This window comes from Balaenoptera acutorostrata, chromosome 16, assembly GCF_949987535.1.
Source record: "Balaenoptera acutorostrata chromosome 16, mBalAcu1.1, whole genome shotgun sequence".
Taxonomy (NCBI): domain Eukaryota; kingdom Metazoa; phylum Chordata; class Mammalia; order Artiodactyla; family Balaenopteridae; genus Balaenoptera; species Balaenoptera acutorostrata.
Window position 1 is genome coordinate 49,309,557 of NC_080079.1, and position 26,756 is coordinate 49,336,312.

General features: G+C 53.5%; 1 protein-coding gene across 4 annotated transcripts in view; it reads left to right on the forward strand.

Moving 5' to 3' along the window:
• Nucleotides 1-26,756, forward strand: part of ARHGAP22 (Rho GTPase activating protein 22) — a 157,519-nt gene that overhangs the window by 124,612 nt on the left and 6,151 nt on the right. For all 4 annotated transcript variants that reach the window (XM_007178737.3, XM_007178738.3, XM_007178739.3 and 1 more), the window contains 5 exons: nucleotides 16,563-16,770; nucleotides 22,040-22,172; nucleotides 23,068-23,141; nucleotides 23,733-23,854; nucleotides 25,771-26,674. In XM_007178737.3, coding sequence (XP_007178799.1) covers nucleotides 16,563-16,770; nucleotides 22,040-22,172; nucleotides 23,068-23,141; nucleotides 23,733-23,854; nucleotides 25,771-26,674 — 1,441 coding nt within the window. The remainder of the gene's footprint in view (nucleotides 1-16,562; nucleotides 16,771-22,039; nucleotides 22,173-23,067; nucleotides 23,142-23,732; nucleotides 23,855-25,770; nucleotides 26,675-26,756) is intronic.

Below are 26,756 nucleotides of genomic sequence, written 5' to 3' on the forward strand. Positions count from 1 at the left end.
GGCTGTTAGTCATTAAACCACTGGGCATCCTGAGTGGGCAGTTGGATGCAGGAGTCTGGGGGTCGGGGTTAGCGCTCAGTAACTAGTAGCATGGTAACTATCCCCCCTACCCCGTGGCACTGATGAGCAAAGCCCAGCAACTGTCCCAACCTTACAGGCAGCAACACAGAGTGACAGTCCTGGGGCCAGGAGCCTGGTATGGGAACGGTGTCCTTGCCCAGAGTGACAGCTCCTCGCCGGGGAGGGGCACGAGGGGCCAGGCGACAGCCTTGCAGTGGCCATCAGAGCTTCGCTGCCCATGCCGGGCCCCACCCTGATGTGTGTGTGGCTCTCACAGGCCTCTGGAGACTTTCCCCTGACCCCCCCAGAGCTGACAGTCCTGTCCTAGGTTCCTCAGAAATCATGGGGGAAAGAGGGGGACGAATGCGGCTCCCAGAAGCCACAGGGCAGGACACTTGACCTGGAGAAAATCCAGCCTCAGGACAACTTGGAAGTACACAAAGCAACCTTGTTAGTCCAGCTGGTTGTGGTCATTATTTGCTGGAATGACATCTCCAAATGGAAGCCCTCAAGGCACAGTCACATTCAGGATGAAAGGTCACTGACCCCAGCCCAGGCTGGCAGTGGTGGAGCCTGAGATCTTAAGTGGACCACTTCTCCCCAGCACTACTTACTCCAGATCCCAGCGCTTCTGGGAGATTCAAGAAGAGAAAGTCTTATTTCTATTTCCCCTGGATGTTAACCCACCAGACCAGTGGGCCTGGGTCTTTCCTGGCTGCCTTTCCAAAAGGGGAAAGATAGGACTGTTGCTGACCTGGGCTGGGCTTCAGTCACTGAGCCAGCAGAAGGGGCACTTGAGTCTGATTCTGGTACCCTGGGCCCATTCTGGTGGGCCCTGAGGGACCATATGCCACGTGGAGGAGAAATTGCCGCCACAGGCCTTGGACCCCATCCAGCCCCAAGCTCACAGAGGCCAGATCTGTCCTCTTCTGAGTATATGGGTCAGTACACAGCACCCTTGGGCCTCCTTCCCCTGCAGCCCTCAAGGCTTCTCCCCTGAAGTGCTCCAGGAGCCTTCGAGCTTAGATCCCCAGGACAGGGGAAATAGCCCCCAGCCACAGACCCCACTGACAGGCGGCCAGGGAGCCCGGGGCCGTTTACCAGGAGAGCAGGGTGGAGGAGCAGCTGCCTTATCTTGGGAGAGCCTGGCAGGCCAGCAAGGGTGATTTATAGGGGGCTGCTCACCACTGCTTCCTGTGAAACTCAGGATGCTAACTGCTCAACTAACTGCCTCTTACCCACCTTGCTGGCTCGCTAAGTCTGCCTTCCCTCCCAGCAGCTGTGGTGGAAATGCCCCTGCAGCTGGGCCTGCCTGGCTTTCCGTGTGTGCTAAGAAGAGCTCAGATCCCAGGGCTGGAAAAGAGTTTGTCATGGTCATTGCCAAGATGAGGCCAGTGGAGGGTGTGTGCCAGCAACACTGCGTGATGTCCTGGTGACTCCCAGCCACAAGGGGAGAAGTTGGGTTGAGGTAGCCACTCTCCAGAGCAGCTAATGTTTATTCAGCGTGTCCCGGTGCCGGGCTCTGCACCCCAGTTGACCCTCACAATAGCCCTTTGAAATCAGTCCTGCTGTAGCCCCTTTTACAGGTGAGGAGACTGAGCAGCAGAGAGGCTCAGGTAATCTGTCCAGGTCCCAAAGAAGTAAGCAGGAAGCCAGCCTTCTAACCCAGGTCTGCGGGAGCTCAGAGCCCTGGGGCTGGATGCCGGGTCCGGAGAGCAGGATGCCGGGAGCCCTCGGAGTGTCCTGTGGTCGGGTTCGCTGGCTCTCAGTTTCTTCCCAGACAGCCTTGGTCCTCCACATCAGTCTGAGGAAAGAGGAAGGGGTCTCATGCTTGCCATTTGCTACTCTTGACAGTGGTTCATTGTATCAAAATTATATTGTAGAGAGGGACAGAGAGGCCCAGAGAGGTTCAGCAACTTGCCTAACAGCACACAGCAGGGTTGGAAGCAGGGGCAGCCTGCCTCCAGGGTGAGCCCATCCAAGGATGCTGTGTTGCCAGGCACCATAGTCTCTGGATCTGCGTTGTCTTAAGAGTGGTGTGGGGACAGGGGAAGGGAGGCAAGACTGAGGACAGAGGTAGTCCCTGAGGTCCTGGACCCAGCCCAGAAACGAGAGCCACCCCAGCTCAAGAGGTCACCTGTCACCAGGCGCTAGTGTGAGAGGACAGATCCCCAGCCTCTCAGCTCCCTGGCCCACCCCAAGAGGAAAGTTTCATGACTATCTTTGCATACCCATCCCCCATCTCAGGCCCCATGGATTAAAAAGACCTTCACAAGGTGACGTGGGTGGTGACCTGGCCAGGGTTGAACCTAGAGTTCATTGTGGCAGTGTGCATCAGAGTCCAGAGCCTTCTAAATGGGGGGCAGCTGCAGACCTCCATCCATGCGGGGAATCTGGGCGGGAGGTTGGGTGGAGGGATTCCCTAGAGATTGGCCAGTCTAACTCTCTGACCATACAGATGGGGAAACCGTGGCTCAGAAAAGAGAAAGCAAGTCAGTTGCCAGAGCCCTCTGCCTACCTGGGAGGACCCCTCCTCCCCCGGAGTAGGTGCCTCCCCTGAGCCCTTGGACCCTTCTCTTTAACATGGGCAGAGCTGATCAGACCTTGGGGACTGTGGGCCATGGGGGCTCCAGGCTTTTCCGGCAGGTTTAGGGCAGGATACTCCTTGACTTACGGCCCCCTGGCCCCATGAACCACCCCTCCCACCTTCACGTGTACCTGAACTCTGGGAGGGGAGAGCCCCGAGCCCTTCCCCACGTTCCCAGCACTCGGGAGGACTTCAGCCCCCACCCCGCACACTAGCATCAGGACCAGGACTAGGGGGCCTCCCTGGCCTGGGGCACAAAATTTAAGGGAGCACCAAAAAACTCAGTGATCAGGATGAATATTTTATTTAATTTTTTAGAATGAAAATTAATGCAAAAAAATCCATTGTGTTAGTTTCCGATTGCTGCTTTAACAAATTGTCACAAATTCAGCAGTTTAAAATAACACAGATTTATTTGCTCACCCTTCTAAAAGTCGGCAGTCGGAAGAACTGAATTTTTATGATATTGAAGATACTGAAATCATGGTGTTCGCAGGGCTGTTTCCTTCTGAGAGCTCCAGGGGAGAATGGATCTTTGCCTCTTCCACTTCCTAGAAGCTGCTCACATTCTTGGGTTTCTGCTTCCCTCCTAATGTTGCCTCCTCTTCTGTAGTCAAATTTCCCTCTACCTCCATTTTTTAAGGCCCACTGAGATAATCTAGTATAACCTCTTGTCCTCAATCCTATCTACAACATCCCTTTTGCTAGGTAAAGTAGCAATGTCACAGGTTCTAGGGATTAGGACATGGACGTCTTGAGGGGGGACATTGTTTAGCCTACCACATCCATGATAAACAGACTATCAAAATTTTAAATAAAGACAGGATCTGTGGGTGGGATGAGGGTGAGGCAAATGAGGCACTCACTCTCAAAGTCTGTGCAAGTACAGGGTCGGATCCTGTCTTTATTTAAAATTTTGATATTTTGTTCATCATGGATTTTTTTTTGGCATTAATTTGTATTTTTTTAAATATCGCAAAAATATTTCTCTTGATTACTGAAATTTTTGGCACCCCCTTTAACCTTGCACCTGAAGTGCAAAATTCACTTGCCTCATTCTAGTCTAGACCCTGTTTAGTAAGAGCAAGAAAAGTGACCCTACCCTACACACTGGATTTCAGATGAGCTCCCAACCCTTCCAGCCCCAGGGCTCCCCTAAGCCCTTCCCTTACAGAATTCTGCCCACAGACCCCTGGGGACCTCCACCCCTTCTTCTGGTGTTGCAGGGCCCCAGCTTTGCTTCTCTGTCCACCTGCCCTCCTGGTGAATGCCTGAAGCTGTGCACCCACCTCGGTCCCCACCCTTTGCACCCTCTGGAAGTGTGGGATTGTGGGTTTTTTTCTCTGGGATAGAATCCTACTCTGGAAAGAACTCAGGCTTTGCAGAAAGATAATATAGGTTTGAACTGAAGATCTGTCACTTACTAGTTGGGTGACCTTGGGAAAATTACAAAACCTCTCTGAGCTTCAGCTGCCTCATCTGTAAAATGGGACATTAATACTCATACTGCTCAGAGCTGCACAAGACGCTTGTGTTAAGTCCTAAGCACCCTCCGTGGCACTGGGGCGCTGGCCCCTCGGCAAGGCAGAGGGTTGGAGCCCTGAATGCCAGTTCCACAGACAGCAGCCCAGCTGTAGACTGGGCTCGGCACTCACCCCGCTGCTTGACCCAAACCGAAATCACCTGGGCTCCACCTGGAACACCTGCCTCCCATTCTGCGGGGAGAGGAATTTCCTAAAGCGAGCCCTTGACCAGGAAGAAGGGGCGGGTCATTGGGAGTTGCTAGTATTCCTACGGTGCCTGTAACACCGAGCGTTAGGAACAAGCGGGTCAGAGGTCTGAGCGGGGAGCGCCACGGGGGCCGACTCCAGGAGCAGCGTTTCAGGAACTCGCCGGGCCCAGGCCCTCCCTCCCTCGCTCCAGGGTCCGGGCCTGGGGCGGGCGGCGGGCAAGACGCTACCTGCGCGCGTGCCGGGCATTCCTGCCGCCGCCGCGCCGCCGCGCCCGGGCGCGCCATGGGCCTGATGCCGGCCGCGCGGGCCTCCTCCGGGTGCCGCGCTTGCCCGCGGTCGCCCTGCCGCCTGCCAGCCTGCTGCGCTCCCGCCGCCGCCCCAGGTACCGCGGGAGTGGGGTGCGGGCGCCCCGCGAAGCCGAGCGGAAGCGGCGTCCCTGGCCGACAGCGCGTTCGGCCCCGGCCCCACGCGCGGGTGAGGACAGCGCTGCGCCGGCGGGTCGCGGGGTGCCCAGGGGGAGAGGGGGAGGGAGGGGGGAGGGAGGGGGGAGGGGTTGGGGGCAGCAGCGGGACCGGTCGCCGGGCTGGGGGAGCGGGCACGCGCGTGTAGGGGGAAGAGGCAGAGCTGGGACGCCTCCTCCTACCTCCCGCCCTGGTGGTGGGCATCCCGCGTGCAGGGATGAGCCTAGTCTTCCGGGGCGCGGGAACTTGCAAAGGATCACCCCACCACCACCACCACTACTGAGGGGACCAGGCAGGATGCCAGCTCTGGGCTACCGACTCCAAGTTCAGTGCTCAGCCCACGTTTGCCTCTCCAGGCCTCAGGAAGGCACCCGTGTCTGGGCGTGGGGCTGGCGAACACCAGAGGGTAGGGGTCACTTCTGCCCTGGGGACCAGCTTGCCTCGGGCAGGACACCCCCCAAAATGTTGGCGTCTCGCTGTATTTCTCTCCCCTGGACTGATTTCAGCCTCTTGGTTGTTGAAACTTGGCTACAGCCCAGCCAATTGGTTACAGCTGTTGCGAGTAGAGCTGAGGCTCTGTAGTACCTAGCGGGAGGGCAGTGCCCTTAGGCACAAGTGCGGGAGTGATGGAAAGTGGATTTACAAACCGTGGGGTGCGTGCATGGAGGATGGCAAATGTCCTGGGGAGGGGAGTAGAGAACAGGAAGGGTTTACCCAAAGTTTGTGAATCTCTGGAGAGAATTTAAGAATTATTGTCTTCATTGTGTCTCTTCTCTCTGTGCCTCTCCCCCCAACTGGAGAGAGCCCTAGTATGGCCAGAGCCATACTAGGAGACTGAGGTCTCCCCTCGGGGATCAGCTCCAGAGGGAATCTCAGCTGCCTCCCTTCCCTGCTGGGTCCCGGGGGCAGGCAGAGCCCACCCTATCCTGGGCTGGCCCTCCTGGGTCAGGAGAAGGCCACATTTATCAAGCGCCTGGTACCACAGGCTCTCCCGTGGCTGCCGACGGCCCCATGAAGTGGTGGAGACCGAGGCTCAGAGAGGTTGAGGACGGTGCCCAAGGTCACCCAGGACAGGGATCTGAGTCAGCTGAGTGCTGGGCCTGTCCCTTCCTGCCCCTGCTTGGGATTCTGGGGAGAGGGGAGTGAGGGCCGGGCTTTGCCAGGGAGCAGCTGGCAGGGGAGGAGGCCTGGCCCAGCTCTGAGCCCGTCCGCAGGTTCATCCAGAGGAAAGGCAGCCTCTGCCAGCTTCCTCACAAAGCGCCGGCTGTGCCACTGGAGAAGAGTGTGGGCTGGGCCCTCGAGGAACCTGCACACTGGCTGGGTTTCCAGGGATCCGACAGACCTACTGAATCTGGTTCTTGGCAAGGCTCCCCCTCTGAGACGTGCCAGGAGGGCTGAGGAAGTTCAGCACAGCCGTTCCAGGCCCTGCCAGGCTCTGGCTGAGAGACCCTGACGAGGGGAGTGGTGGGCAAGGCCCCTGGCTGAAGGAGGCCAGACCTGTAGCCTGAGCACAGGGCGCCTCCAGCAGGAGGAAGCTGGGAGCAGAGCCCTGGGAGGCTGAGCTGGAATAAGTCTTTCCCATGGGGCTCCGGGAGCATCTCCCCACCAAGGGTGGTGAGAGGGCAGCTCACACCTGAAGGCTGTACAAGGTCGGATGCAAGGCAGCTCCACGCTGCCTTGCTGGGAATGTGGGGTCAGTCCTGGGCCTGGTGGTGGCTGGGAGCAGGGCCTCGGGGCAGCCTCTAAAGACAAGTGTGAACATCCCCATTTTATAGATGGAGAAACTGAGACCTAGGAAAGGAGGCCACTCTGCTCCTCAGTGGCTTAGTCAGGATGTGCACCCAGACCAGTGCAGGTGCAGGCTCAGAATCTTTGTCTCTGTGGCCTTCAGCCTTGACCATCACCTGCCACCTGTGTTCCCATTCCCCACCCCTAGCTCAGCGCTCTCGCCAGGCTCAGCGCTTGGAGGGCCTCTGGGGGAGTCTCATCATTTCCCAGAGCCCCTGAGCCATGTACGGGGTCAGTGCTCACCAGGGCTCATGGTCCATGTCAGGACAGGGGGCTGCCATGCTCCCAGCCTCTTCAGTCAGGCTCTCTCACACCCACCCTCCAACCCCTGGGGCCCTTGTCAGACCTCCTCCCCCAGCCCCCCGCTCAGGTCTGCCTTGGGGTCTCTGCTCATGCATGCCCACAGCACCCCGCACCCGCCTGTCTGCCTGGCTATCTCCTGCTCATTCTTAGACCCCAGTTCTGATGTTCCCTCCTCCTCTAAATCGCCTCTGTTTAGAAGCACCCGGGATCCTGTGGACTTCCATTTCCTGGCTCTCATAGCCCTGTTCAGGGGGCTGGAAGAGTGGTCTGGAAGGCTTCACAGGGGGAAGCAGTGGTTGAGCTGAGGTTGGGAGAGGGCTTCAGAGACGTGGGAGCCGCCTGACCGCAGGCACCGCATGAACAGCAGGGCTGGCCGTGCAGCAGCTGCCCTCTGCCTGGCCCAGACTGTGCCCCAGAAGCTGGTGGAGGGAGGGCGGCAGGCCCTTGCCTCTCTGCCTGCCAAGTTTGGATTTCATCCTGGGTGGGGAGGAGGGAGGCAGCAAGGGGTTTTCAGCACAGGAGCCCGTGGTAGGATTTACATGTTTCTAGCCCTCTGGGCAGCTCTGAGACCCTCTAGGACCTAGAACAGGGTGGGGCACAAACGCAAGAGTGATGGAAGGGTGGATGGATGGATGGATGGACGAATGGACAGGTAGACAGCAGATGCCCTGGGGACAGGAAATGGGAGAGTAGGAAGGGCTGGGGCCAAGAGGAGGCTGGATGGAATTACCCAAGCTTTGTGAATCTCTAGAGAGAATTTTAGAATTCCTTTCCTCAGTGTCTCTCTTCCCTGACTATGGCCTTCAGTCACTGTGAGCCGAGGGTGGGGAGCTGAGTGCATGAATTTGGGACCACAGACTGTCCTGGACTGTGTGTCCACCCTCCTTCGCTCAGTGCTCCTTGACCTCTGTTCCAAGCCCAGCATTGGCTCAGGACTGGGGAGAGGGGGTGGTTCCCAGTGAGGATCCGGGCAGAGGCGAGTGTCTTCACATGGTCTGTGGTAAGGGCCAGGGAGAGAGCCCAAGAGCACTGTGGTTGTGCTGAAGGGAGGATCTGGGACAGCTCACATAGGAGGGGACACCTGAGCTGTTCCCAAGGGCTAATAAGAATTTTACACAGACTGAACAGGGAAGAGTCCTCCTGTGCACAGGCCAGGCAGCAGGAAAGCAGATGTATTCGGGATGCTCGCATAGTGGGTAAAGCGGAAGTGAAAGGGACAGGGCAGGGGCCTGAGTGGGGAGGAAGGCAGGAGGCAGGCGCCAGGGATGCAGTGCCAGCCTGGCTCCTTCCCCTCTTGAGGACCCTCTGCTTATGGGCAGTTCCCCCTGTATGTTCTCTGCCTGCTCATTTGAGGTCCTAGCAGATGCCTCTGGTCACGATAGGCCTGGTTTCCCATTTCTACCTTCTGTGGGTCAGGGCCAGTCTCCTACTTCATCCTGGCCCTGGGGGGAAGTCTGTGCCATGGAGGTTGAAGCAAAAGAGGTGAGTACCTGGCAAAGCCACATGAGTGAAGTGTGGACTGGATGTGAGGCAATAGGGAATGGTGGGGTCTGTGGAGAATTAGCAAATACATGGGCTATCAAAAGGGCACAAGTGCCACTGAACTCCGTCAGTGTAACCATTTGGGAATTCTGGCCAGGTGCCATGAGATCTGTGGATTCTTTTAAGAGAAGCTGGGAATCCAGATTTTTATATGAAATCTCTGGATTTTAAATAACTAATTTAAAAATGTTTCAAACATCTTACTAGCTCAACAAGAGCATGTGGACCCATGTGGTTCATTGCTGGGCATAAGTGAAGTGAGAGGGAACAGTGGCTCTGTGTCCCCAGACCAACCCAGGCCACTCTCAGGCTGGGCAGAGAGGCCAGGATGCTGTGCTCAGGGCCGTTGACTGGCCCATCGGCCCCCACCTCTGTGGGCAGGGGCAGCTTGGCTCTCCCACCAAATCCCAGAAGGCAGACAGTTTTTCCTTTCTTGTCAGTATTCTAGCCTCTGCTTACCTCTGCCTGTTGCCCAAATGACCACATCCTTGGGAGCTACTGGTGAAGAAAGACAGAAGAAACACAGGAAGCAAGGCTGGTGCGTGGATAGCATCACACAGGTATCCATGCTCCAGCATGGGTGGAGAGCAGCAGTGTGGCCTAGAACATTCTCTGGACCTGGTGCCGGACTGCCTGGGTTTTGTTTGTTTGTTTGTTTTTGTTTTTTTAATTTTTATTTTATTGGAGTATAGTTGACTTACAATGCTGTGTTAGTTTCAGGTGTACAGCAAAGTGATTCAGTTATACATATACTCATTCTTTTTTAGATTCTTTTCTCATATAGATTATCACAGAAATTAGTAGAGGTCCCTGTGCTATACATTAGGTCCTCGTTGGTTATCTATCTTATATGTAGTAGTGTGTGTGTGTTCATCGACCCCCCATGTTTCCCCTTTGGTAACCATAAGTTTGTTCTCGATATCTGTAAGTCTGTTTCTGTTTTGTAAATAAGTTCATTTGTATCTTTTTTTATTAGATTCCACATATGAGTGATATCATTTGATATTTGTCTTTCTCTGTCTCACTTCACTTAGTATGATAATCTCTAGGTCCATCCATGTTGCTGCAAATGGCATTATTTTGTTCTTTTTTTCACTGAGTAATATTCCATTGTATGTATGTGTGTGTGTGTGTGTATATATATATATACATACATACATACATACATATATATATATATATATATATATATATATATATACATACGGTATCTTCTTTATCCATTCCTCTGATGATGGACATTTAGGTTGCTTCCGTGTCTTGGCTATTGTAAATAGTGCAGCAGTGAACATTGGGGTGTATGTATCCTTTTGGATTATGGTTTTCTGCAGATATATGCCAAGGAGTGGGATTGCTGGATCATATGGTAGCTCTGTTTTTTGCTTTTTAAGGAAGCTTCATACTGTTCTCCATAGTGGTTGTACCAATTTACATTCCCACCAACAGTGTAGGAGGGTTCCCTTTTCTCCACACCCTCTCCAGCATTTATTGTTTGTAGTTTTTTTTTTTTTTTAATTTTGATGCTAGTTTAGTCCACAAATTGTTATAATAGTTTAATTAATTAATTAATTAATTTGTTTGTTTGTTTATGGCTGCATTGGGTCTTTGTTGCTGTGCGTGGGCTTTCTCTAATTGCGCCGAGCAGGGGCTACTCTTCATTGTGGTGCACAGGCTTCTCATTACGGTGGCTTCTCTTGTTGTGGAGCACGGGCTCTAGGCATGCGGGCCTCAGTAGTTGTGGCGCATGGGCTTAGTTGCTCCGCGGCATGTGGGATCTTCCTGGACCAGGGACCGAACCTGTGTCCCCTGCATTGACAGGCAGATTCTTATCCACTGTGCCACCAGGGAAGCCCTGTTTGTAGACTTTTTGACGATGGCCATCCTGACCTGTGTGCGGCGATACCGCATTGTAGTTTTGATTTGCATTTCTCTGGTAATTAGTGACATTGAGCATCTTTCATGTGCTTTTTTGGCCATCTGTATGTCTTCTTTGAGAAATGTCTATTTAGATCTTCTGCCCATTTTTTGATTGGGTTGTTTTTTTTTTTTGACATAGAGCTGTGTGAGCTGTTTATATATTTTGGAGATTAATCCCTTGTCAGTCGCTTCATTTGCAAATATTTTCTCCCATTCTGTGGGTTGTCTTTTTGTTTCGTTTATGGTCTCCTTTGCTGTGCAGAAGCCTTTAAGTTTAATTACGTCCAATTTGTTTATTTCCGTTTTTATTTTCATTACTCTAGGAGGTGGATCATAAAAGATATTGCTGCGATTTATGTCAAAGAGTGTTCCATGTTTCCTCTAAGAGTTTTATAGTGTCCGGCCTTACATTTAGGTCTTTGATCCATTTTGAGTTTATTTTTGTGTATGGTGTTAGAGAATGTTCTAATTTCATTGTTTTACATGTAGCTTTCCTGTTTTGCCAGCACTTTTTTTTTTTTGAGCATGATATTTGCATTATTTTATTGATTTAAAAATAATGAAAGCAAATTTATTGGAAGAGCATTATTTTATTTACATTTAAAAGAAAAAAATTGGCTATATTGACAGGCAATATTAAAAAACCCATTTCAGAGATCAATATTTACAGCACTTTCTTTAAAATAAGACATTAACAAATCACCAACTAAATCATGAGGAATAAGCACAATTTTGTAAGCTTTTTTGGTAAGGCAAAATGCATATTATGGATAAAAGATTAGTTGTGACAATAAGCTATTATTTTCTACCCTAAATGCATGCTCAGCATCCAAGCACAGGATAGCATGAAGAGCATCCAATAATAGATATCAGCCAAAACTTCAAAATTACATTCAAGATTTTGTTTTTACTTATAATTAGACATGACAATGAATTCACTGCCTTCAAGATATTGAAGTTGGTCTTCTAAATATTTAAAAACAGTTAATTTTCTTAGAACATGGATTTTAAAAATGGTTATCAAAATTCATATATTAAGCTTATAATGATGCCAGGAGTATACTCTCTCTACCTTTTAATTTTTTTTTTTTACTAATTGTGAAAATGAAAATAGAAATATTGTAATACTAATTACATAGTATTATGTACTTACTAATTATATATGTATTGTGTATGTACTATGTATTATGTATGTACTAATTACATAGTATTGATACTTAGTATTTTCTAAGGTTGGAGGGAAAATCCATTGTTTTTGGGTCAAGGACTTACTCAGCTACAGTCCTGTGTTTCAGGCATGAAGTGCTCAGGCATTTTAGATTTTCTAGTAAACATTAGTGTAACTCTAAAATTACCTGGCATGACCAACACCACTTATTGAAGAGCCTGTCTTTTCTCCATTGTACAGTCTTGCCTCTGTTGTCATAGATCAATTGACCATAGGTGCGTGAGTTTATTTTTGGGCTTTCTCTCCTTTTCCATTGATCTATACTTCTGTTTTTGTGCCAGTACCATACTGTTTTGATTACTGTAGCTTTGTAGTATAGTCTGAAGTCAGGGAGTTTGATTCCTCGAGCTCTGTTTTTCTTTCTCAGGATTGCTTTGGCTATTCAGGGTCTTTTGTGTTTCCACATAAATTTTAAGATTTTTTTGTTCTAGTTCTGTGAGAAATGCCACTGGTAATTTGATCGGGACTGCATTGAATCTGTAGATTGCCTTGGGTAGTATAGTCATTTTGACAATATTGATTCTCTAATCCAAGAACATGGTATATCCTTCCATCTGTTTGTGTCATCTCCAATTTCTTTCATCAGAGTATTATAGTTTTCAGAGTAGAGGTTTTTGTCTCCTTAGGTAGGTTTATTCCTAGGTATTTTATTATTTTTGATGCAATGGTAAATGGGATTGTTTCCTTAATTTCTCTTTCTGATATTTCATTTTAGTGTATATGAATGCAAGAGATTTCTGTGTGTTAATTTTGTATCCTGCAACTTTACTGAATTTATTGATGAGCTCTAGTAGTTTTCTGGTAGCATCTTTAGGATTTTCTATGTATATCGTGTCATCTGCAAACAGTGATGGTTTTACTTCTTCTTTTCCAATTTGGATTCCTTCTATTTCTTGGACTTCCAAAACCATGTTGAACAAAAGTTGTGACAGTGGACATTCTTGCCTTGTTCCTGATCTTAGAGGGAATGCTTTCAGCTTTTCACCATTGAGAATGATGTTAGCTGTGGGTTTGTCATATATGGCCTTTTTTATGTTGGGGTAGGTTCCCTCTGTTCGCACTTTCTGGAGAGCTTTTATCATAAATGCGTGTTGAATCTTGTTAAAAGCCTTTTCTGCATCTATTGAGATGATCATATGGTTTTTATTCTTCACTTTGTTAACATGGTGTATCACACTGATTGATTTGCAGATATTGAAGAATCCTTGCATTTCCTGGGATAAATCCCACTTGATCATGGTGTAAGATCCTTTTAATATATTTTTGGATTTGGTTTGCTACTATTCTATTGAATATTTTTGTATCTATGTTCATCAGTGATACTGGCCTGTAATTTTCTTTTTGTGGTATCTTTGTCTGGTTTTGGTATCAGGGTGATGGTGGCCTCATATAAAGAACTTGGGGGAGTGTTCCTTCCTCTGCAGTTTTTTGGAAGAGTTTGAGAAGGATAGGTGTTAACTTTTCTCTAAATGTTTGGTAGAATTCGCCTGTGAAGCCATCTGGTCCTGGACTTTTGTTGGAAGTATTTTAATCACTGTTTCAATTTCATTACTTGTGATTGGTCCATTCATATTTTCTGTTTCTTTCTGGTTCAGTCTTGGGAGATTGTACCTTTCTAAGAATTTGTCCATTTCTTCTAGCTTGTCCATTTTATTGGCATATATTTGCTTGTAGTAGTCTCTTATGATCCTTTGTATTTCTGTGGTGTCAGTTGTAATTTCTCCCTTTTCATTTCTAATTTTATTGATTTGAGTCCTCTCCCATTTTTCTTGATGAGTCTGGCTAAAGGTTTATCAATTTTGTTTATCTTCTCAAAGAACCAGCTTTTAGTTTCATTGATCTTTGCTATTGTTTTCTTCGTCTCTACTTATTTCTGCTCTGATCTTTATGATTTCTTTCCTTCTACTAACTTTGGGTTTTGTTTGTTCTTCTTTCTCTAGTTGCTTTAGGTGTAAGTTTAGGTTATTTGAGGTTTTTCTTGTTTCTCAAGGTAAGATTGTATTGTTATAAACTTCCCTCTTAGAACTGCTTTTGCTGCATCCCATGAGTTTTGGACCATGATGTTTTCATTGTCATTTGTCTCTAGGCATTTTTAAATTTCTTCTTTGATTTCTTCAGTGATCCCTTGGTTGTTTAGTAACATATTGTTTAGCCTCTATGTCTTTGTGTTTCTTACAGTTTTTATCCTATAATTGATTTCTAATCTCATAGCATTGTGGTCGGAAAAGACTCTTGATATGATTTCAGTATTCTTAAATTCACTGATTTGTGGCCCAAGATGTGGTCTATCCAGGAGAATGTTCCATGTAGACTGCCTGGGTTTGAACCTTGACCCTGCCACATACCGAGTGAACTTGGGCACATTCTGAAGCCCGCTGCCTCTCAGTTTGTTCATCTGGAAATTGGGAATGATGATGATGGTGATGATGATTACAATAATGGTAATATTCCCTAAGTTATCCAGCTGTCTGAGGATCAAATATGTTGATACAGGTAAAGTGCTTAGAACATCACCTGGCACCATGAGTGCCATGTCTCGGCCAGTTCAGCACACTTTCCTTGTGCACATATGTATGCATGCACACACACACATATGCACACACAAGTCCACATGCATGTGTATGCATGAACACTCACACATTCACACACACATGCATCCACACACTTCTCCCCAAAGCATTGATGGCGTCACTGGGTGCCTTCCTTGTGGGCATGTTTTCTAGAAGGGAGAAATCTCATCCCCCAGGTTCTATATACTTTGTCTTTAGGTCGAGCAGCATGAGAAAGGAACATTGACTGAGTCCTGCTCTATGTCAGGCACTGTCTTAGGGACTGATGTATCTTATTTCAAAACAGCCATTGTGTGTGGGAAGCTACAGTAGGCAGCCATCCGTCCTGCCACCCTCTCACCTGGTTGGCTCAGCACTCAGGTCTCGGGAGGCCACCTGCCTGGGCTGCATCCCTCTGGGAGGACAGAACTGCCTGGACAGAATGGAGCTTTGATGTCATGCTCTGGCCCACCCCACAGCCGCCCTGCGGGGATGGTCTCTGAGTCAGAGATAGGGAGATGGCAGATGGCGGGCCTTCCAGAGGCCTTGTAGAGCTTAGGGCTGGGAGAAGTCTGTTTCTCCTTCACTATCACTGTGAGTTAGGGAGCTTCATGGATCTCCACTCCTTCCACTCTTTGCCTGGGCTGCCAGGAACCTCTTTGCCCAGTTGTATATTTAGTTGTCACAGGTTTTCTGGGTCAAAAGTTCCTTTACCTTCTTGCTCTCTGCCTCTGTCCCTCATTTGCTTTCTTGTCCTGTATTAAATGTTTTGGATATTTTGCTTCCTAATTTTTTTTTTTTTTTGCAAATGTTATTGAAATATAGCAAACAGAAAGGTGAACAGATCACAGGTGTCACAAGTGTGTAGTTTAATGATTTTTCTCAAAGTGAACAAAGCTGGGTCAGCAGTGCCCAGGTCCAGAATCCGAGTATTACCAGCACCCCCAGATCCCCTCAGGCCCCTTCCAGTCACTGACCCACCAAGGGAACCGTGTTCTGACCTGGTTTTGCACCTTACATAAATGGAGTCATGCAGTGTACACTCTGGGTCTGGCTTCTGCTAGCAATTATGGGTGTTTTTTTTTTTTCATTTTAAAAAATTTTGGTAAAAATAGGTCTGACATAAAATTTTAACCATTTTTAAGTGTACAATTCAGTGGCATTAAGTATATTCGTCATGTGCAATCATCACCATCATTCATCTCCAGAACTCTTTTCATCTTGTAAAACAGACTCTGTACCCATTAAACAATAACTGTCCATTCCATTGTCCTCCAATCCCTGGCAACCACCATTCTACCTTCCGTCTCTATGAATTTGATTATTCTAAGTACCTCCTATAAGTGGAATCATACAGTATTTTACTTGTTTTAGTGGACTGGCTTATTTCACTCGGCAAAATGTCCTCAGGGTTTGTCCATGTTATAGCATGTGTCAGAATTTCCTTCTTATGGCTGAATAATATTCTGTTGTATGTATGTATCACATTTTGTTTATCCATCTATCCATTGATGGACACTTGGGTTGCTTCCGCCATTTGGATGTTGTGAATAATACTACTGTGAACATGGGTGTACATATATCTGCCCAAGTCTCTGCTTTCACTTCTTTTGGGTATATAGAATTGCTGGATCATATGGTAACTCTGTTTTAAATTTTTTGAGGTGCCTCTATACTGTTTTCCACAGCGGCTGCACCGTTTTACATTCCCATGAACAGGGCACAAGGGTTCCAATTTCTTGACATCCTCACCAACACGTTTTCTGTTTTTTGGATAGTAACCATCCTCCTGGGTGTGAGGTGGTTTTGATTTGCATTTCGCTAATGATCAGTGATGCTGAGTTGTGATTCTGCTCTCACATCATCTATCGTCTGTCTTTTTGCCTGAGCTGTGCCCCATCTGTTGTCATTGCTGTCCCATGCTCCACGGTATGAGTAGACCATGACAATCCCGCTCATTCTGCCGCTCATGGGCATTAGGTAGTTTCCCATTTGGAGGGATTGCAAGGGAGTGCCACTAAGAACATTCTAGAGTGCGTCTTTCAGTGGACATAGTGTTGGGTTTTTAAATGCAAGCCACTTCCATTTGGAGGTTAGTGTTGCATAAATAAGCCAATCAATAAAATGCATAATGCATGCTCCCTGAGGGCCCTCCCTGAGGGTCCTCAGGCTTGTACAAGCTCCACAGGCCAGGCCAGGCCAGGCCCCTGCCCGCTATGCCCTCCTGCCCCGTCCCAGCCCCCTGGTGACTGCCCTCCCGGTTTCTAACCTGCTCCCTCACGGGGGAGCCACCCTTGGCCCTGACAGCACCCCCTGCCCTCTGTTGTCCCCAGCGCCCTCCCCCACCGCCGCGCCGGCTAGCTGAGGGTGTGACCAGCTCCTCTCTGTGCCCAGGGGTCTTTGGGCAGCGCCTGGAGGACACAGTACACCACGAGCGGAAGTATGGCCCGCGCCTGGCACCCCTGCTGGTGGAGCAGTGTGTGGACTTCATCCGGGAGCGCGGGCTCACCGAGGAGGGCCTCTTCCGCATGCCTGGCCAGGCCAACCTGGTGAGGGACCTGCAGGATTCCTTCGACTGTGGGGAGAAGCCACTGTTTGACAGGTGAGCTCCTGGGAGGGGTGCAGATAGGGCCACCTGTCCATTCGCCTGCATAGCCTCCTCTCAGGATGCCAGCTGAGAGGCATGGGTGCAGGATGGAGGATGGGATGGCGCCCCACACTGGCACATGTGCCCAGCCAGCCCTCCCAGTGGGCGGAGTGCGGGGCACAGAATCACTGCAGCAGCCCTGCGTCTCCCTTAGGGGTGGATCCTGCCACCTCCACGTGGGCTGTATCCACTGTGGATGCCCGCAAGCCCACCCCAGCAGGAGCAGGGAAAGGCCTCTGCTGGCACCATCCAGGACTCCAGGCCTTCTGCAGGGTCTGCTTCTTGGCTCTGCTTTCTTGGGATGACTTGCCCCGCAGCCTCCTTTGGTGCCAAGATGGAGGCGTGGCTCCAGCCCCACATCCTCACAGGTTTTGGGGGCGGAGGAGCAAGTCTCCTCCACCTGTCCTGGGCCAGTGCCCATCCTACCCCATCACTGGGGCTTACTGGGTCCTGGGCTCCACCCCGGGATAGTCAGCCTCACTTAGAGCCCAGGGGCTAAGAATGGGGGAGAGGTAGCTGTTTGGGGGCCTCTTCTCTCTGATGGTATCTCCATCATGGGGCAGTTTTTCATAGAAAATTCTTTCTGTATCAAGCCAGCCCTGGCCCCCATGGAGCTTCTGCCCATTCTTCTCAGATCTGCCTTCACAGACGAGGGCCCCTCTGTTGCAGGATAGGTCCACAGGTTTCTGCTGGCAGCCCTGGCGTTTTCAGATCTTTTCCTCTCGGGGCAGAACACTTCCAGCCCCTCCAGCATCTGCCCAGACCCATCACCACAGCCAGGAGAGTCTGTCAATTCCTTTTTCACATGTGGAGCCTGGGACTGATCACCACTCCCCAGAGGGGGTCTACCCAGGAGAGCACAGGGGTTCCTTCATCTGGAGCCTTGTGAATTTCCATCTGATAGTCTGAGCTTGTGATTCATTATTTATAATCTCAGTGAGCTTGTGGTCCACTCTGAACCTCTGCCAGCCAAGCCTCTTCCATCCTGTGCCTGTGTGGCTATGGGTTAGGGTTGGAGATTGCTTCAAATAATGCTTCTCTGTGGTTCCTGGAAACTTGCTCTTGACATTGAGGTTTTTTAGAGAAGGGACCACGGCCCCGGTTGCCACTGACCCCACACCCTGAGCACGCCCCTGGCTGTGGATGACCACGGCCTCTCCTTTCTCTGCTCCCCCCGTCACTGGAAGGTGCTGAGGAGCTGAGTGTGGTGTGCTGGTGGGAAATCTGAGGGAAGTGATGCAATCAGTAGCCAGAGGGACCCTCGGTTCCAGAACCAAGGAGAGGATTCTGGCGGCAGGTGTGGGGCTGGGTGTCCTCTGTTTCAACAGGGCAACAATAGGGTGTGAGAGCAGGTGAGTGCACCTGGGAGGGCATGAGGGAGAAGAGAGGAAAGGGGACAACCTGAGAAGCCCCATCTTGGAGGATGGGTTGGAGGTGATCCCAGGAAGAGGAGTAGAAGTGTCCAGAGAGACACAGGAGCCCAGGGAAGGCCTGCCCCACACTGCTGAGAGGTCGGGAGTCAGGGCTGCAAGGCGGGGGTGTCTGAGGGGCTCTGCCTCTCCAGTGGGTGTTCAACAGGTGGGCCAGAAGGGGAGAGGATCCAGGCTGAGGCCTTCAGGAACCGCAGCTTGCACAGAGCATGTGTGCAGCAGGGGCAAAGCCGAGGAAGGCACTCCAGGGAGCTGGGTTTGGTCCTGAGGCCCAGGAGGCCAGGCACAGTTTGAGTAGGGCGGCTGCCAGATCTCATTTCGTGTTTGCAGATATCTCCCGAGTTGGCATCAGGCGGTAAGACAGTATATCTGGATCCCCAGGAGCTACCAAAAGTCCAGGTTCCAGGCCCTGCCCTCCCCACTCCTGTGGAATCAGACACACGAATGAGGAGTGGGAATCTGCATGTATAAAAGCCCCCAGTGACTCTGCTCAGCAAACAGATTTAGGGGCCAGTGGCCAAGGGGGAACCCCATGCCAGGTGGGGGCAGAAGCAAGGGTGAGGGGCATGACGGGGCAGGGCAGGCCCCCCTTTGCACCTTCCAACCTCAACCTCTCCTCAGCCTCTCTTCCCCCACCCTCCCTCTCCCTACCTGACCCCCTGCTTCCATCTGGAGCATCCCACACTAGCCCTGCCCTCAGTGCGTTTACAGACTTTTCTTCAATGGTCATATGTCCATTTTATGGATTAGAACCCAAGGCTGGGAGACCCCATGTAACTCACCCAAGATGCCCAGAGGTGGGCTCTGCCCAGCTGGATCCTGGCCTCTTTCCCAGAGCCCCTTGCCCTCCACCTACATCCCCCCTCCAGGAAAGTTCCTCTCTCAGCCTGCTCACCCTTCCAGAACCATCCTGTTTCTCCCTCCTGTCATCCGACAGCCTCTCACCTAGGGTCTCCTCTCCCGTACCCACCTTTGCCCGTCCTCAGCCCCCTGAACACCAGGGCTCCTCCACCCACCTTTCCAGGACCCTTCTCCACAGTGTTCCCTGCACTGCCACAGCTGGCCCAGGCTCTGAGTGCCTCTCCCTTCTGGAAGCTTCTCCTGGGGTATCTGACCCCATTCTCTCCCACTTCCTGGTATCTCCTCTGGCCCTGCATTGTGCCCACCCCCAACGCAGGCATCCCAAGGCTCCTCTTCTCCACTTCCTGACAGGATTGTCCCAGGGCTGCTCCCCTCACCCACATGCTGGCAGAGGCCATCCGGGACCGAGCTGGCTCGCTCCATGCACATAGACACGCTCTGCACCGTGAACTCCGGCCTCCAGTCCTGGACTCGCTCCTCCATACGGAGCCCCACCTGGCCTGGAAGCCTCAGTCACCACACCTGTCCCTTCCTGCCACCCTGGTCTCTAGTCCCTGGCCCGTAGCAGCTCTCCCAGCCCTGTCCATGCTGTTGCCGAGCATCTCGAGGACGGTCTCCCCCGTGCCCCACCTTGGTGGCTCTGGTGACTCTTGCAACAACTCTTCTTACATCACTTCGCACCCATCCATTGATGGAGAGCACTTGGTAGGTGTGGGGGAGTGGCCATGAACACGACAGACAGCAGACAAGGCCCTGCCCTCACGTGGCCAGGACAGATGACAAATAAATGCACTCAGGGAACCAGCTCGGGTTCCCATCACCAAGCTCCCCTTGGCCTGGCCCACCGCACAGAGCAGGCAGCCCAGCCTCCAGGGAGGTAGTGCTTGGTGACTGGGCTGGGATGGGAAAGATGGGCCAGGCCGCCGCCTGGAGAGCGGACTGCAGGGGAGCAAGGTGTAGGGGGCAGGAGACCACAGCTGTGTTCTGGATGGACATTGGTGTCGGCAGGGGTGAGGGGGTCTTTGGGAATGAAGAGATGCAGGGGAATGGCGGCATTAACAGATCCATCCTGCAGATGGAGAAACTGAGGCTGGGGGTTATCTGCCTCACGGCGGGTTACCTGCTGTGCAACAGCGAGGGCAGTAGCTGATGTGGACCCCAGGGCGAGCCCTTGTCTCCAGCTGTTGCCCTCCTTGCCTGTGCGCCCAGCCCCCCTCCACTGCACGCTGTGCGCCTGCTCCTGGGAGAGGGAGCAGGACAGGTGACAACACCTGCCCCGGAAGGGCTCACAGGCTGGTGGGCACCCGTTGTGCTCTGGGCTGCGAACATTCTTGAGTGCTGGAGCTGGGGGCTGGATTCAGGCAGGTGTGTGTGGGAGGGGAGGGTCTGAGGGGAGTTTAGGGAGAAAGTGACCAGAAGAAGCCTTGGGTCAACTGTGGGGAGTGGGGAGAGAGGGAGGAAGTGAATTTCTAGGGAGGGAGAAAGAAGGTGAGGCAGTCAGGGCTGAGCCCAAGCTCCCAGACGCAGGAGCACTGTAACCCGCGGGCAGCCAGCAGCCGCCGGGATGGGGCTCTGGGCAGGGACGCGGAGGCAAGGTCTGCAGCATGGAGGGGCCGCTCTGCGTCTACTTGCCCAGATCAGAAATGCTTCCACCTCCTCCGTCGGGGGACACATAATGGCTGGCCCTTGTCCGAAGGCCAGCAGCTGATCCTCCTGGCTTCCCATCCCTCCCCGCGTCCTCCTGGGGCTCCTGCTCACACAGTGGCTGGCAGTGAACTCATGGGGTCCCCAGGTGGGAGAAGGGACATTGGGCTCAAGGCTGGGTACCCACTGGGGACCTAAGCGCCCAGGAAATGGATGTGTCAGCAGAGGAGGTGGCTGAGAGAAGGCACTGCAGGGTGTGGGTGGCAGCACGCCTGGCTGGAGAGGGGAGGTGGCGGCAGGGATGGGGGCCGCTCCACTGGCCAGACCGAGAGCCACCAAGAGCCACCAGTCCTGAGGCAGGGAGGGGCTCTGGGTGCGTGAATTTGAGGTGCATGTAGCCCTGTGGAACCCCAGAATTCCAAATGCCAGGGCGGAAGGGACCCCAGGGCTTACCTCAGTGCTACCAGCCTTGGACAGCCAGGGCCAGGTGGCACCTTAATGGCACAGCCACGTTCTTTTGGTCCTAGGCCCATCTTTCCTGAGCACCTCCCATGAGGGAGATGCGGGTCCAGCGTTTAAAGCCAGGGCCCTAGAAAAGCAGATGAAATACCTGGGGCCTAGCCCAGCCTGGAAGGCAAACTTGGAGGAGGCGCCAAGACTGCAGTCCAGGACCTGAACCCAGAGTCCAAACAGGCCCAGGGCTGCCGCCCTCCACAGGGCCCACTTCAGCCTGGGCAGCTCCCAGCTATGAGCAGGAGACTGATGCCTGGGAGTGCACAGACGGGGCTCTGGGGCGCTGGAAATGGGGCATCCATAGTGTGAATAGAAGCCCAGAAGCCGGGGAAAGGGCCTGACCTCTGACCTGCCCAGCCCCTGGTGGCAGGTGCCCAGGGACAGCTGCCCTTTTTCAAGGGGCTCAGCAGCCCTGCGTGGTGGGCGCCTTTGCCACAGCCCTCCTGCTTCCGTTGGAGGGTGAGCCTGGGCAGAGAAGCAAGCTCAGGCTTGTGGCGAAGGACAGCTGTGCCCCTGGCTGCCCGCCTCCCCGGTGTGGAGCAGCTGTACGTCACCCTCCACAGTACCCTGGGGCAGGCAGCAGGGCAGTGGAAGGGGGCCCTTCACGCTCACCTGTTCACCAGCCAGTTGTCACAGCGCGTGCGCACGCACACACACACACACACACACACGCGGACGTGAGAGCAGAGGCTGCCCCTGGTGGGGGTGGGGCGGGGTACTGGTCACTCCTGCGGTTCCCTGGCGCCCAGGCCTCACACTCGTCCCTCTGCCTGCAGCACAACAGACGTGCACACGGTGGCCTCCCTCCTGAAGCTCTACCTGCGGGAGCTCCCCGAGCCTGTGGTCCCCTTCGCCAGGTATGAGGACTTCCTTAGCTGCGCCCAGCTGCTCACCAAGGACGAGGGGGAGGTTAGTGGCTCATGGGGACCCATCCTGGGGGGTGGGCCTGCTAGTTGGTGGCGGGTATGTGGAGACAGGACTTTCTGTGACTCTTCACGGCACACAGATCCTGCCTCCTGCTCTGTGTGTGTCGGGGGGTGGTGCCCTGGAGCAGCCTGCTCTGTGGGGGGGACAGGCCTAGAAGCTCCTAATCTGGGGAGGGCTGGAACATCCCACTGTGTGTGCGAGGGCACCCTGGGGCGAGGTGCCTGGAGCATCCCCTCCCTGTGTGCGGCCCTCTGTCTCTCAGAGGGACAGGTACTCCCTAAAGCAGGCCGTGTTCCAGCCGTGCCCCTGCGCACAGGGAGCTCAGGCTGGGCCACTACCCAGTAGGCACTCCTGCTCCATCACCTGCTCCCACAACCAACTCAGGCTACCCAGGCCGGCTGTGGGGTTCAGAAACAACCAGGCCTTGCATCTGTTTCTATCCTGCCGCCTCCCAAAAGAATTCGAGACTGCTCCCAGGACAGGGCCTCCCACCCCACCCCTGCAGTGGCCGCCTGCAGCCCTGGTGGGCTCCGGCTGGGGAAGGACTGTTTGCCCTCCCTCTGACTGTGTGGGAGATGAGGGGTCTTTATCTGGCAAATATTTGTACCTCCATCAGTGAGCTGGCCCTGACATTCCTCTGTGGCCCTGCAGAGGCACATCCCTCACAACGGCTTCTCGAAAGTAAATCTGCTTCCCCCCGGAGGTCACAAGCCAGGGAGATGGAAGTGGTGGTGCCCTCTGGTCACCAGGGGCCAGGCCCACGGGCTGTGGATGGAGGTCTGGACTCGGATTCTCACCCCCTACTCCCTCTAGTAAGAGAAGGACTGGGGCCTCCTTGCTGGTCTTTGAAATGCTGTTTTTCTCTCTCAATCCCAAGGGAACTCTGGAGTTGGCTAAACAAGTGAGCAGCCTTCCCCTGGTCAATTACAACCTGCTCAGATATATCTGCAAGTAAGTGACTAGGGGTGGGGCTTCCCTCCCCTGTGCTCTGGCTCCTTGCCCTTCAAGGGGGTCGGGGGCCTGGGTCATGATTCCACTCACATGTCTGTCAAGCCAATGGGGAATATAGAACACAGTCACTGCGCTCATAGAGCTTACAGTCCTGAGCACATCATTCCTGAAGGAAAAGGATACAGCCTTTGTTCCTTCTGCCTCCTCTGGGTGCCTCTCACCATCCCCTCCCCATGGGTCTGCCTCCTGACCACAACCTAGGCTTAGGGTACCAGGAGAGGACATGCAGGGTGGCCTTCACCTAGCCCCGTGTCTGGGGGGATCTGGGCCTTCCTGGGCATCTACTCCCACTGCAGGTGGGAGAATTGTGTCCCCTTCCATGACAGGCCCTTGTCCCAGTGGCCTTTGCTTCTGACGGCCCTCTCAGATCTTAGGGGAAGCTCTGCCTTCTTCCAAGCCTGGCAGGGGCAGCTGGCTGTGCTTAGCAGCTGTGGAAATGTGGGTGCAGCTGAGCATGGGGGCCAGGCAATTCCCAGTAAATCTGGCATCAGGATTTGCTTCTCTGCCAACTGTCTCTTCCTTACTTTGCAGGTTTCTGGATGAAGTCCAGTCCCACTCAGATGTCAACAAGATGAGCGTCCAGAACCTGGCAACTGTTTTTGGACCTAATATACTTCGGCCACAGATAGAAGACCCAGTGACCATCATGGAAGGTAATGGTGGGGGTGTGCGTGGTGCTCTGGGCTCGCCTTGATCCTGGGCAAGTCCTCAGCATCCTCAACGCCAGGCCAGCAGGAAGGGCGCTGGGGACTTGGCAGCAGCCTCTCTGGACCCCGCCTCCTCCAGCTCCTCCTCCCCCATGGGGCAGCTACAAGAGGAAAAGGAGCTTTGCCCTGTGGATGGGGTCATAAGGTGCAGTTAGAATGGTGGGAGAGGCTGGGGGGCGGGTGTGGAAAAGGTCAGCGCCCTTGCCCTTGAATACACAGAGATGTTTTTGCTTTACTAAAGTAATTTTCAATTAAGTAATTGTCACAGGCTTCTTCTGGATGTCAGAGCTTTTGCAAACCCTAGGGATATTCCGTTCTATAATGAAGACTAATAATGATTTAAAAAAATAGCAGCAGCAACAGCAGCTGCTTTTAACATGTCCCGGCCTCTGCTAAGTACTTTACTTCTGCCACTGCATTTTAATCTTCACAAGCAGCCCGCGCTGTGGTTACTGCCCCCATTTTACTGATGAGACAGGCCAGGAGAGGCAAGGTGACTCTGTCAGCCCAACTTTTCAAAGGGCACAGGTGCAGGCTGGCATGGAAATGAGAGCCCTGCTTGGAGACCCCATGGAAGACTGTCCCGGCGGGGTTAGTGTGAGAGCCTAGCCGCTCACAGGCAGGAAACCCGCAGCCAGTCCCGGCTGAGCGCAGCCACCGGCGGGGACTCACACAGGACCCATTCGACGCCAGCTGGAGCCCGCTGCCCCTAGCGCCAGGCAGGCTGAGGGCAGAGTGGCCATTCCTGTTGCGCGTGACCTAGGGGAGGGGCGGGGTGGGCTGTGGAGCTGTCCCTTGCCGCCCCCAGCCGAGAGTGTGACCGTTGGGGGTGGTGCTCTCGCTTGGCACGCCCTTGGCCTGACTGGCAGGTCTCCCCAGCGCTCCCGCCTGCCAGGTTGCACAAATGTCTGAGGGCAGATGCTCACCCCACTGACTTGCTGAGTTCCTGCCTCACCTACTTTTCTGTACTAAAGATTGTTTACTTAGTTTTCCCCACGATTCTCAGTTACTTCTAGTGGGAGGGTCCACCCAAGTACTTCACCCTCCTCATCATGCAGAAGCCTCCCCAGTCTCTGGTACTTGGTTGAGGACAACAGGAGGGAACAAGGCAGGAGGATCGATACCATGGTCCCTCTGCGCCGCCTCCCTTTGTCACTGACCGCTCCCCCCACCCCACAGCCTCAGGAACCGAGTCCCCACAGATGCCACAGGCTGCATCTCAGGGTCTGTGGCCTGGAGAAGAGGGATTGTGTGCATGTGTGGGGGGCTGTTCACGTTGGGGGGCAGCCGTGTGCATCTGTCTGTGCACGGGGTTGTGTGTATATGACTCTGTGTGTATGGGTTGTGTATGTGTGCCTACATGTACCTGTAAGACATCTCTACTCTGTGTCCCAGAGCCCTGTGCCCCCCAGAGGATGGACGGTCAGGCACGGCCACTGTGGGCAGCATATGGGGCAGCCGAGGGCCCTGCCGTCCAGGTCCTGGTCTCCAGTCCCAGCCTGCCCTTGGCTCCGCCCACAGCCGTAACAGGCATTGTGCCTGCTCCTCCCCCCGCCAGCTGGGTGGAGTGGGTGCGAAGGCACAGTGCTGCTCTGTGCTCCAGGGCCCACACTGGAGGACGGAGATTCTTGGGTATGGTCCTTCTGTCCCTGCCTGGACTTGGAAGGGGTGGTGGCCATCCTTTCCTTTGGGGCGGCACATGGCCAGCTCTTGTTGAGTCCTCACTTGAGAAGTAGGCTGGTTTGGGGCTACTATCAGGGCTGGGCACCCTGGGTTCGAGCTGCAGCTTCCCCTGACTGGTCTGGAGAGCCTGGACTGGAGGCATTCACAGCCCGGCTTTTCTGGTTCCTTCTTCCTGGCAGGCACTTCTCTGGTGCAGCACCTGATGACCGTCCTGATCCGCAAACACAGCCAGCTCTTCACTTCGAGGACCACGGAAGGGCCAGCCTCCCCACGCGGGAGCCCACCATGCACCGTGGGATGGGGCTCCGAGGAGGTCACCAGGGACAGCCGGGCAGAGCCTGGCAGCCCCAGCGCCCCCGGCCTGCCCTCGCACAGGACCTCTTCTCTGGATGGGGCTGCCGTGGCGGCATTCTCTAGAACCTCTTCCACGGGCCTGGGTAGCCGAAGCAGCCCTGCTGCCACCAGCCCTGGGAAGAAGGTGCAGACTCTGCCCAACTGGAGGTCATCCTTCCGGCAGTCAGGGTCCCGGTCAGGGAGCCCGAAGGTGGGCACCTCATCCCTGGAGGTGCCCATCATCTCCTCCGGAGGGAACTGGCTCATGAACGGGCTATCCTCCCTGCGAGGCCACCGCCGGGCCTCATCGGGAGACCGGTTCAAGGACTCAGGCTCCGAGCAGAGACTCTCCACCTATGACAACGTGCCCCTGCCCAGCCCCTTTCCCAGCACACCCAGCGTGGCCAGCATGCCATGGTCTGGGGCCTCCTCCGGCGAGGCCTCAGCCAGGGGCTCGGTCAGCAGCTGCACAGCGTGCAGGGCCAGTGACTCCTCTGCCTGCAGCTCCCTCCACACTGAGGGGGCCCTCGAGCCCTCCCCTGTCCCCAGCAGCAGCGAGGAGTGCAGATCCCCAGACCTGGACCACGGCCTGGACAGGGTGGGCGCCTGCATCAGCAGCAGTGAGCCCAGTGACCCAGGCAGCCCCACCCAGGACCTCGCCCACCGTACTGAGGCTCTCCAGGGCCTGGTCACGGAGCTCAGGGCAGAGCTGTGTCGTCAGAGGACTGAGTACGAGATGAGTGTGAAAAGGTAAAGGGCTGCAGCTGCTGGGCGAGTGCGAGGCGGGCGCTCCCCGGGCCAGGCAGGGCCCTCGCAGCCAGCCAGCTCACTG